At 44.4% G+C, this 12,061-nt stretch overlaps 1 protein-coding gene across 1 annotated transcript; it reads right to left on the bottom strand.

Annotated features, from left to right (window-relative positions):
- Positions 1-8,824: 8,824 nt before the first annotated feature.
- Positions 8,825-9,826, bottom strand: LOC149851772 (olfactory receptor 2AG2-like). The gene has a single exon (XM_090030395.1). It carries the CDS (start codon positions 9,812-9,814, stop codon positions 8,870-8,872), a length of 945 nt encoding a protein of 314 aa, XP_089886521.1. The 5' UTR covers positions 9,815-9,826; the 3' UTR covers positions 8,825-8,869.
- Between the last annotated feature and the right edge of the window lie 2,235 nt (positions 9,827-12,061).

The following is a 12,061-nucleotide window of genomic DNA, read 5'->3' as shown; positions in this document are numbered from 1 at the left end:
CCGTATACCATGAGTAACGTGGTCGGTAGCAGGAGAAGAAGCACTTGGCAATGCAGACATGGCACGCTGGAGTATGAGGAAACATCCTCTGTCCCAAACACCTCACCATTTACCAACCTCTGAAAAATACCCCATAGCTGCTCCCCAGCCATAGTGTGTGCTGGGCAATGAAGGGGACAATGAATAGCTTGAAGGGATCTACAGTGAAAATATTTGCAAAACAAATCCTACAAACTTAGGTGAGAAAAGAATGTGTGTATTTTATAGTTGAAATTTTAGTAGAGGAAAGTATCTATGGAAAGCCTGAAGGCCAGTGTCCCATTTAAAGGAATGGTTTTAACAGACAATCTCCCATCAGCTCTGGGTTTTTAGTGTCCAGTTTTTCAAGTACTTGGGCAGGTATCCCATAAAAGCATCTGAATTTCAGAGGACAGGTTCTCAGCTCTTTCTGAATATCACTATACAGTAACTGGGGCAGCCAAAACTGAACTAGGACTAGATGACAGGTAACAACTAGTGAGATCAGCTGTAGGCTGTTTGAAAAAGGAAAAGAGAAAGAAAGAGAAGGAAAGACTGTAAAAAACTGCTTAAAAATGAAAAAAATACTTTTCAATAAAAAAATTAAACCAAGTTATTTTCAGATTGCTAGAGCTCTCTCCATATCATTTCAATTCTATGCAACCACTAATATAATATAATAAAAAGAAGAAATTTCAGTTCATTGATGCTTTTGATCTATATTGTCAGTCAGTTTTCAATTAATATACCTGGATTTTTTTATTAGTGAACGTGACATTTCACTTTTTAAAGGAACATTTCTCACCCTGTCCCCCACCCCAAATTAACATATTAATTCAGAAAATTTCAAGTAATTGGCCAAATGATACACAGTGCAAAACACTGTAAGAAGCCTGGCTAGGAGTGGGAGGCACATCATGATGACCTTGCTATGCCCTTCCTCTGACGTTGCAAGCCAATGTACTCCGTCACGGGTGATCTTGCTAGACATGGCTAGCCTGCGTTCAGCCAGCCAGCCTTGGCGTTTTAAACTGGGCAGGTCTGGTTTTGCCAGGATGCTGCTTTTATCATGTTTTGATAGTGCAATAAGTCTATGCCCTGGGAAACTGATAAGGCATACCTGATTACCCTATTAAAGAAATGAATTGTATATTAATGATTCATTGGTATGAGAAGCAATTTTGTACATCTAATAGCATGATACCTGGTAATTTTATCTTGTAAGCTTTTTAAGCTCAGCTAAACACTGGGGATGAAGAGCCCAGGTCTGCCTCAGAAAATCTCTTTTCAGGCAGGAACTCAAGATCCTTGCTGTATTGCCCCTGTGCAGGTGAACCAAGGTCAGTGCATCAATGAAACCTAGACCCTCCATACACCATACACACAATGCTCAAAACACAACCCACAGCATGTAGTCTCAGGAACACCAGTAAGAAGTTATTTTGCCTGGTTGGCTGGTCATCTGGTGGAAACCTATATGAGCCAGGAACTTAAACTTTTTTTTTCAGTACTAATGATTTTGTGACTCTCTTAGGTTAATGGATATTTCTTTTAACTCAGCAGCTCACTATGCTTATGTGTATTGTCTTAGCAATTGCCTGTGGTTTGTATTCCAATATTAGAAGTGCTGTTTAGATTTCTTAGACCCTTATTTTGGACTGTGTGCTTCTACCGGACTCAGCTTCTCAAAGCATCCCTGGTCCCCAGAATCTCCCTGGGACTCTGCAGTCCTCTGCCTCGGTGCCTGTTTTTCTTCCGGCAGAGTGAACTAGAAACCCTAGATGTCTATAGCTACCAGACTTTGTACGTACCATGTAGGGGCAGAAAGATAATTAGGATTTAGCCCATCACATGCAAAGCTAGAGACAAGGGAAAGTCTTGAAAGAGTGGTCTATAGTTTCTTCTCTGAGACATCACAGCCCCCAGGTTACTGTGTGATATGGAGTTAGGAAGCACTTACACAAATAGTTTATGACAGGGTGTGTTTTAAAGTTTTTAAATGGAAGTATAAGTATGATATTATACATACATATTATTACTCCTGCTCCTGCCTTTGTCTAAGGTAATTTGCATGTTTGCAGCCAGGAAAGCTGAGACTCCTTACCAGGGTGAGAAGAGCCCAATTTTTCCATTGACTCCAGGTGAAACAGACTTTTACCCCTTCTTTGGAAACATTTCCTCCTCCTTTGACGTTCTTCCTCATACATAGCTGCCCTGACAAGAATAATCTGTTTTCATTAATAACTTCCACCTTCCAATACTTAATTGTATCATTTCAGTCTTTATCACATTGAAGGAAGCACATTACAGCACACTTTTGGTTATAAAATAAAGTAAAATATATTTTATTATTAGTACTACTAGTGGAAGTAATGATAATAAAAAGTAAAATATATGTGAATTTATTGAAATGCAATACCTGAGATATATTTTGAGAAACATTTATATGCCACTTCTGTTATTATCACATAGGGATCTTTAGTAAGAAAAATGGTGCTGTTTGTAATAAGGATAAATCTGTTTTTAAGAATATTAACCTATATAAAATAGGACTAGAAGACAACAGTAATCACTTACCTTCATCTCCTTTATGTTTTTCTGTGATGACTTCAGTAAGAAGCTTAATCCTTTCTACTATATTCCTAGAAAGTTTTCTTTTTCCAGCCTATTGGTACATGTACATTTACAAGAAATAAAGAGTTATGAGCTCAAAAGCAAGTACACAAGAAATCCACATAAATCTCTTTTCTTCCTGTCTTTACATTTTAAATTAAAGTAGTGGCTGTTCTGGGCATGGCCTTCCTTTAGTAGGAAGCAGCATTAGTTTTCTAAGGAAATAAATTACCTTAAAATCCCTCAGCTCTGAACTCCATTTCAGTTTCCACATTAAAATTATATAATACCAATTCTTGCCCAGAGCCTGAAAACATATCTTTATAGGTTGACAAAATGCAACATGGGCAATATATAAAAAGGATCTGAAATTACTCTTAAACACGGGCACTCTGCATTTGAGTAGAGAGACAGCAGAGCTCTTTCAATCCTGCTTCTGCACCTAGCTGAGCAAATTAGGCAGTGGAGAGAGGGGAGCACGTAGGTCATAAAAACACCGGCTTCACAAAACCAAGTCAAGCTTGTGGCCATTATGTTACTCATCAACAAGAGCTTTGAAACCTAATGGGACCAAAATACACAAACTTTCCCACACCCTGGGGGTCTTCTCCCAAGTCTCTAATTAAGTTGTACTTTCAGCTCCAGTGGGTGCTCTGGCAGACTTTCCTCCCTTCAGGTATTTGAAAACTTTGCAAAATTATGCTCAGGGAAGTTTCTTGGCAACCTCTGTCTTGAGGTGGGAGAGAACAAAGCATTTCAGGAAGGGCAATACATTTCAGTTTTTCTTAAATGAAATTCTAGGGGTAGGGTTGTTCTTTTTTTTAAGTGGAAATGTCATATTTGAATGTTTTCATTCCAATACAAAATGCTAACTCTCTCACTGCTTGTTTTTCTAGTGGGATGAGACCTCTGGGTTCTGACTCACTCGACATGATGTTCCTCCATCAAGAACATCAGTTCTCCAACCATTCAATCACAAGACATCCCTCTCATCTGGAGAGTTTGAAAGAGAGGAAGAGCGAAGGAGCATAGTCTGGTCAGATATGCATAAGAATCTCCCACCCCTGGCCCCACAACCATGGACCGGGGCCTGGGAGCTCCCTGATGCCAGGGTAGGGGGACAATGTCCCTGCCTGGACTCTGGGGGCAGACCCTGCCCCAGCAGGGTCCCAGGGACAGCGAGCAATGTCCCAACCCCCCACCAGCTCCTGGGCTACTACCGAAGGGAAGCTTTGAGCTACCCCTGGCTGCTGCAAGAGCCCAGGGAAGGGCCACTGGAAGCAGGAGCAGTCTGCTGTTAGGAGCAGCAAATCTTCTCCTTCATCGCTGCACGTGTAGACACATGCCTGGGAGAGTTTACGTTAGCGTACCTCACTCTAGAGTAGAGTGCTCCTGGATTATTTGCATGTGCAGATGAGCCCAGTCACTCATTGTCTTTCAAAGTCTCTCCAGAAATCTTATTTTTCATTTCTTAACTTCTAGGGCTCTACAACATCTTTTCCCAGGAAATCCCACCCGAGAAGCCACATATTACAGACAGCATGTAATGATGCTGAGTGGTATCTTCTCTCTTCTTAGGAGCACTTAAAAATAAAATATAATCTGGGTCATAATAGAGGAATTTTAATAGTGCTGGAGTGACTAGGTGGGACAGTCCTGGAACTACGTGAGAGGCAAGTATTTTTATAGGAAATAAATTTTGTTGGACCACCTACATGTTTGGGATGGGCTTTGACAAGCTTCCAAATGTAGTGCATTCTTCTTCAGGTCAGAGGGAGTTTTCAGTTCCTAATACTAGAAATTTGTTCCAAAGTGGGTGCATCTACATGAGCTGCTTTACTGTGAAGCAGTGCATTTCGCTGTGCAGTAAACATATGTGTCTACACATGCACATGGTTACTGCACAGTAACCCTTCCTAATGGTAAGTTTGCTACCTGCAAATGCAAGTAGCAAATTTACTTGCAGTTACTAACTGTGCAGTAGCACCTGTGTAGACGCCTAACTGGGAGCAAATCTGTACTTGGTCAGTCAACCACCAGGGGGTGGGAGATTGCTCCCTGCCCCATGGAGCTGCCTGCTGCCGGGGACGGCTCTTCCACTGGAGCCCAGGCAGGGACTATGTCCCCCTCCCCAACCAGCAGGGAGCTCCAAGACCCCTGCTCCAAGGTCATGATTGTGGAGCAGAGGCTAAGAGATCCTTATTTCCTAGCCCCTGTTTCACCATCACAATCGGGGAGCAGGGAGTTGGGTGATCCTTATCTCCCAGTGCCAGCTCCACAGTTGCAGGCTTGGCATTGGGACCGGTCCCACTGTCACAGGACTTGGTGCTGGGAGATAAGGTTCATGGCCACAGCCTCACTACCAGCTGCCCCGTTGGTGGACTGGACAGGAGGATGGGTCCTGCCCCCACCCCGCTGCAGCTCTTTCCAAGCCACACACCTCAATCACCCGATCAGGGCATGGGCCTGGGACATGCCCCCGACCAGGATAATTCCCTGTGATTGTGGGGTGGGGACTGGACAGCCTGTTCCACACCCCCCTCTGCGGTCTAGGAGCTGGGTGGGCAGCAACCTCTCCAGCGTGTTCCCCACCCAGCTCCGTGATCATGAATCTGAGCAGGGAACAGGCTCTCCAGCCCCTGCCCTGTGAACTGTCCTGATCGTGGGCAGGTCCCAACCCCGCGCCCTGATTGGGCAGTTGAGGCATGGGACTTGAAAAGATCTGCAGGGGTGGGACAGGTCCCAGCCCCTTCCCCTGATCCACCAGTGGGGTAGCTAGTAGAGAGCTAGCTAAGCACCTCAGCAAATCACTAGTGGCAGGGGTGGTGGGGGAGGCTGCACAGGGGAACCTCCAAGGTTAAAGGAGCTGCTGGGCAGCCCACTTCCAGCGTGAATTGTGTAGGTTCCCCACTCATGACCATAGAGAGGATACAAGCAGAACCTGAAATGATTCCTGAACGTCACAGAAGTGCCAGATTACTAATAAAAGGTCATGCCTGCTTTCTTCCCTTCTGGCCATATGCCCTACCATTGAACTGAGCCATAAGGAAAGCTCTGTACGTGACCTCAGGCCAAGAGTCCCAGTTGTCCATGGGAACATTGCCATCATTTTATGGCCATGCAAACCAAAACATCTGGATCCCTCCCCTACTTCCCACTGCAGATGTCTCAAAGCAACAGGGTCCATGCGTAAGGCCTGCATACTCCCAGTAGCTCATAAGTGCATTAGCTGCAATCTTGCCATGTTCACTTCCTTGTATTGGGCCAAGCCACCCACTCAGGCCTCTTGCCACCATGTCCACAGGAGGCAGAGGTGTGACTCGGGGGCTCCAGCACTGTGCAAAGCTGTGGGAATCCTTTCCTATGAAACCGTTTCTAACATTTAACTCCCAAGGTCTGAAGTGCGGGGCTTGCCCAAGGGCTGTATGGTCCCCAGTGGCCTACTTTGGTCAGTGTGGCCTAGGTTATTGCGGGGAGGATCCTGTGTCTCCCCTTGGTATTCCAAGACTGTCTGGTATTTAGTCTGGGGGCACTGTTTAACCCAAGCCACATTTCAATTCAACTACCTCCCTCTTCCTCGAACCATGTTTTAGGTAGTCTCACAGCCGGCTCCACTCTCAACAGGCTCATCCATCAGCATGCCTGAGGAGCAGAGACACCAAGGCCTCTTGTTTCTCACCCACTCTCACAGCTCAGGGAGACACACAGGTTGACATCTAGCACATTTCCCTCAGCAACGTCACCACTCAGAAGTAGTTCACAGGGATTTCTTTTCACAGCTAAATGGAGTTATGCTGTGTGTGAACCTAGCACATGGGTTTGTTGGTTTTTTAGGTAAAGTTGGGAATATGAAGGGATAGCCAAATCTTCACAAAAGTCTTCCATTGTTTCTTTGAGAACTAGCACCATAATCCCAGTCTGATAGGAAAACTGCGTTGAGCACCATTTTTTTTTCATTTGCTCCTGTGCCATCTAACCATGAATGTAAGGCTAGCAAGCTTCTTGTTTCTCTCTGTTGCCCTGTTCTGTGATGTCTTTCATAAATCAGATCAATTTATCTTATGTAAAGCCTATACCGATACTTGGTAAAAGTTTTTTTTCATAATGAAAATAATAATCATTTCTCCTAAAAAGAAAAGATTAGACTAAATTGGAGTTTTTCTTCTTCTTTCTAAAAATCATGTGTTCCACCATTGCCCTTGTGTGGAGTGAAGGTGGTGGAAAAACAATGTAAGTGAGACAGCAGCTAAAGTACAGTCCCTCACTCTTTAAAAAAAAAAACTATTGGGACGATCTGTATCTAAGCATTTATGATCATAGGATGCTATGATTGTAGAAAAGTAGGACTCATAAATAGGACCTCACAAGACCTCAGAAGGTCACATTTAGCCCAGCCTCGATGGAGTGAAACCAGTAGGAAAAAAAGTCATATCCTCAGTAGGCAGAGAGAAAAGTCCATTTCCCTATAATGACCCTTCAGGTATTTGAAGGCTGTTATCAAATCCCACTTCACTCTTCTCTTATCCAGGTGAAATAGCCCCAGTTCTTTCAACCTTTCTTCATAAGTCTTTTCTCTCAGGTCCCGCATCATTTTGTGGCTTCACAGAGTTGTTCCATTGCTTCTTTGAGAACTAGCACCATAATATTAGTCTGATGGTACAACTGGCAAATACGACAGGTGAAAGAAATAGTCTATCTATTAACCAATTCATTTGTCAAGGTCTTATTCATTTCTGATGAAAAATTCCTTTATTTGATTAATGTCCATCATTCATATTGTTCTGTCTGCCGATCAGCTCCATCTGTGCCAGGCACAAAGAAAGGAGCGTTCAACACGGCTTTGTTCTCCTTTAACGCTCGGCATTCTTCCCATGGATGTAAACCTACAAAGCTTCCTGTTTCTCCCTGCTGCCCTTTTCCATGATATCTTGAATAAATCAAATATATTTATTTTACACAAGGCTTAGAGAGATTCTTGGGTAACAGCCTTTTTTAAAAAATAAGGCTGCTAAATAGAACAGGTTAATCAAAAATAGAGGTTTTTTTCTCTCCTGTAGAAACTATGGCTGCCTATACAGGTGCTTCTTGGAGTTCTCATTCGAACACAATGAAGCAGATCCCATTAATCGCGGCTGCCCCGTGTTGCTGCAGTGTCATGTGTATTAAACCCCAGCATGGTTTAAAATGGCCATGGGGGTGCTTTACCTAAAACTCGTTGAACAAACTCTAGATAAAGCATCCTGCGGTCATTTTTAAATACACGGGAAGTCGTTATATGTGATGCTGTGGGTGTTTTAGTAGAGTGGCTGTCCAGATGCCACTCTAATTAAAACCCCCCTCACACCACGTGTTCCACCGTCGACCTCAGTGGAGTGAATCTGGTGGAAAAGCAATGTTAAGTGAGACAGGAATCAGACATAAAGCACAGTGCCTTGCAGTGGTTGGGAAGATCTGCTTCTAAGCACTTAGGATCACAGACTGAAAGAAACCTCACCAGGTCCTGTGGCCCATGTCCCTGCTCCAGGCACGTTCATCCCTGACTAAACCACCACAGCCAAGTGTCTGTCTTACCTGCTTTTGGACATTTCCAAGCATGGAGAACCCACAGCTTCTCTCGGTATCCTCATCCCTGTGTGCCCACTCCCAATGTCAGCTAGTTCCCCTAATCTCCATCTTCAATTTCCCCTGCTCTGGCTTGAGGCCCTTGCTCCTAGTCCTGTCCCTTAGAGTCACAAAGAAAAGGCCATCTCCATTCTCTCTATAATCGCTTTTCATGTATTTGAGAAACTATTATACGCCCCCCACCTCCCGCAGTCTGTTATTATTCATCCTAAATAACCCTCATTCTTTCATACCTTCCTTATAAACTTTTATCCCAGGGCTCATTTTGCTTCCCTTCCATTTGACGTATTTCCTGCAGGGGGCTTGGGCTTTGTGCAGAGGGTCAGCATCAGAGAAATACAAAGTTTCAAGCCCCCATCAAGTCTTCAGTGTTTGCAATAATTTGGTTAAATTTCCGGAAGCAGGAAAACACTAATGAATGGGGAGAGTGGGGTGGACTTCCTCAAACCTGTTTCTAAGCATTTAAGTGAAAGAGTCCAAAAGGCCGTGATTCTCCGTAGGGCACAGGCATTTCCGTGACTGAGAAATGTGAGCTTCCTTCTAAGTGATCCAGGAAACCCTGCCGGCGGCCTTCTCAGTTTAATGAGACTGAGCCCACGGTAAAGTATAACTTCTGTCAATTTTGCTGGAAGCCTCTGAATATCCCAATCAGCTTTCTTAGGGCTCGTAGGACATCCCTGTTTCTCAGGCTGTAGATGAATGGATTCAGCACTGGGGTGACAATGGTGTAAAACAGAGACACAATCTTGTCTTGCTCTGGGGAGTGGTAGGACCTGGGTCTCATGTACATGAAGATGGCTGCCCCGTAAAACATGACCACCACAGTCAGGTGTGAGGAGCAGGTGGCCAGAGCTTTCTGCTGTCCTTTGGTTGACTTCATCCTCAGGACCCTGGAGAGGATACAAGCATAAGAGGCTAGTATAATGCAAGCAGGGATGAGGAGCAGGACAGTCCCAGTCAGAAACAGCAGAGCCTCATATCGCGAGGTGTCAGAGCAGGACAATTTGAGCAGAGCTGGGACCTCACAGAAGAAGTGGTCAATCTCTTTTGAGCCACAGTAGGGGAGAGCCAGTGTAAACACTGCATGAATCAAGGCATTTACTGATGCTCCCATCCAGACTCCAGCTGATAAAAGAAAGCAGACGTTCCTGCTCATGCGGATGAGGTACTGCAAGGGGCTGCAGATCGCCATGTACCTGTCATAAGCCATGACTGCCAGGAGGAGACACTCTGATACACCCATGGTCAGCATGAGGAAAATCTGAGCCCCACAGCCAGCTGGAGAAATGGGGTTGCCTGGGGTCAGGAAGTCTGTTAACATTTTGGGGACAATTATCAGTGTCTGACAGATGTCCATGAAGGCCAATTGGCTGAGGAAAAAGTACATGGGGGTGTGAAGGGAGGAATCTACTTGGATGAGAAGTATGAGAAGAGTATTGCCAGACAAGGCAGCGATGAAGGCTAGTAAGATCGTGGCCATGGAGAACATGTGTGCGTTGGTCCGGCTCAGGAGTCCCAGCAGAATGAAGTCTGCTGAAGAAGTTTCATTCCCACTCTTCATTTCCTCTTCGTGTGGCTGTGCCTGAAGCCCTGGACAAGAACAAGATGCCTTGAGCAATGTGTGCACACTTCCTACTATAATCCTAATAGCACCTGAGGTACCTGGCACATTTTCTTTTCCTGTGGAAGAAATGCCAGGCATTATGGGTGATGAGACAATAACCTCACTTCCATGGGAATAGAGTTTACTTAGGCTAAAGATTTTCTAAACTTTGCCCGGCATTTCTATGTTCAGCTGCAGGCCCCGCTGTATGTGGAAATGCAGTGGTTTACCTTGTGTTATATCTGCGCTGTGGAATCCAGAGATTTCCAACCTATTGCCTGCATAACAGTTGAATCAGGCCCAGGGGTTTTGGTGGCTTTTGATGGTGAGGGGCACTTTCTGCAGGTGCTCTCCCCAGGATGCTGTGGCAAGTAATGCCAGGTGTGGCTATCCTAGTTGTGCCATGGGCAGAGACTACTTGCAGGTCCTAGCACCCTCCTACCTCCAACCTGGGTTAGGCCATTGCATCTGAAAAAGGTTGCCAACTCCTGAATTACCCATGGCCTGCAGAGGTTTTGAATCTGCCCTGACCATTTGGGGGCATTGGTGGCATTTGGAGGTGGTGGGGCACCTTGGGCTATAGGTGCTGTCCTAACCTGCAGTAGCTTATTCCAGTTTGCAGCTGAAAAAGGTTGCCTACTCTTCAACTACTATGCTCTATGGAGACATCATAGATTTCATAGATTTCAAGACACCATCTGGGTCCAGCTTTCTACTTGTGTTCACCAGTGGAGATTAGACCTTGGGGGCTCGGACAATAAAGAAATTCTTCCTTATGTCCAGCCTGGCAGTGGTGGCAGGGTGCTATAAAGAGTCTGCCCACCTCCAACCTGCAGTAGAATTGTTATTCCAGTTTGCAGCTGAAAAGCATCGGTTGCCTACTCTTCCGAGCCTATAAGGAAGCTGCACGTATGCTCTATGGAGACATCATAATGCTTTGCCCCAAAGTTTGGTGTCATCGGCGAACTTGGCGCAGATTTATAAGAGTTTATGGGACTTTTTTGAGTCCTGGTTGCACTGTAGCCACCTGGTTGCAGTGAGGAAGTCAGTGCATAGTACTTTCCCTACCCAGATGCAGGGCAAATAAGGAGCTCCTTATGCTTCATGCTGGTAATATTACCCAAATGGTAGCTGCACTCCTAATACTACCTTGTTACAGGTGAGTCTGACTGAAATCAATGGGAAATAATCTCACAGAATCCCCTCGGTGAAATATTCCACAATGACTGAGTGTGGCTCGGTTGTTCTGCCCATTCGCACTTTTCATTACCACCACCAAAGACATTTACCGCTATAAATGCTGTTTGTAGTAATAGGAGGAGGAGCACTTGGCAAGACAGGAACTGGACGTTGGGGTATGGGAAAACATCCTCTGTTCCAAACACCGCACTATTTACAAGCAAAGCTAAAAAAAAAGCCCAATACCGAAAAGTTTCATGGCCAACGTACTATTTAAAAAGAATGGTTTTAAAAGAAATGTTTCTATCAGCTCTTCATTTTTAGTGTCCAGTGTTTCAAGAGCTCAAACTGATTCTCCTTTATAACATCTGAATTTCAGAGGAGAGATTTTCAGCTCTTTCTGAATATCAGACCGCAGTAACTTGGGCAAACAAACTAAAATAAATGAAAAGTACCACCTAATGAGTTCAGTTGTAGGTTGTTCAGAAAAGAAAAAGAAAGGAATAGTAGAATGAACACAACATAAGCTGCTTAAAAACAAAAAATAATTGTCCTGAAAATAAGTCAAATGAAGTTATTGTCATGTTGGTGGAGCTCTGTGCCATATCATTTCATTTCTCCCAAACCATTAATAAAATATAATGAAAAGAAATATCAGCTCTGGAATGCTTTTGATAAAAACTGTCAATCAGTAATTCAGTTAATGTGTGTGGATATTTTTTATTTGAAAAAGAGAAATTTCACTCTTTTAAGTGACACTTTCCTTCAGAATTCAAATATTAATTCGGAACATTTCTAGTAACCGGCTGAATGACACAGAGTGCAAAATATGCTGCGAAGGGCCTGACTAGGAGCGGTACAGGTGCAAGACCTGAAGAACAGCTTCCATGAAATTAGGAACAGAAAATCTCTGAGCCAGAGAGAAGTTGCCTCTGCCTATTTGAGAAAAGGCCACAATCTCACTGGCTTCTCGGTTTCTGCAGGGCGGTGATGGATCTACTGGATTAACTAGAGAGATAACGCCCA

The sequence above is a fragment of the Crocodylus siamensis genome, unplaced genomic scaffold (genome assembly GCF_052110815.1).
Source record: "Crocodylus siamensis isolate JL-2025a unplaced genomic scaffold, ASM5211081v1 HiC_scaffold_239, whole genome shotgun sequence".
In the NCBI taxonomy this organism is placed as follows: Eukaryota; Metazoa; Chordata; order Crocodylia; family Crocodylidae; genus Crocodylus; species Crocodylus siamensis.
The sequence above is the reverse complement of the archived record's forward strand: the minus strand, read 5'-3'. Positions and strand labels throughout refer to the sequence as shown.

Coding starts and splice junctions, on each gene's coding strand:
- LOC149851772 (XM_090030395.1), bottom strand. CDS start 9,814: ATGAAGAGTGGGAATGAAACTTCTTCAGCAGACTTCATTCTGCTGGGA.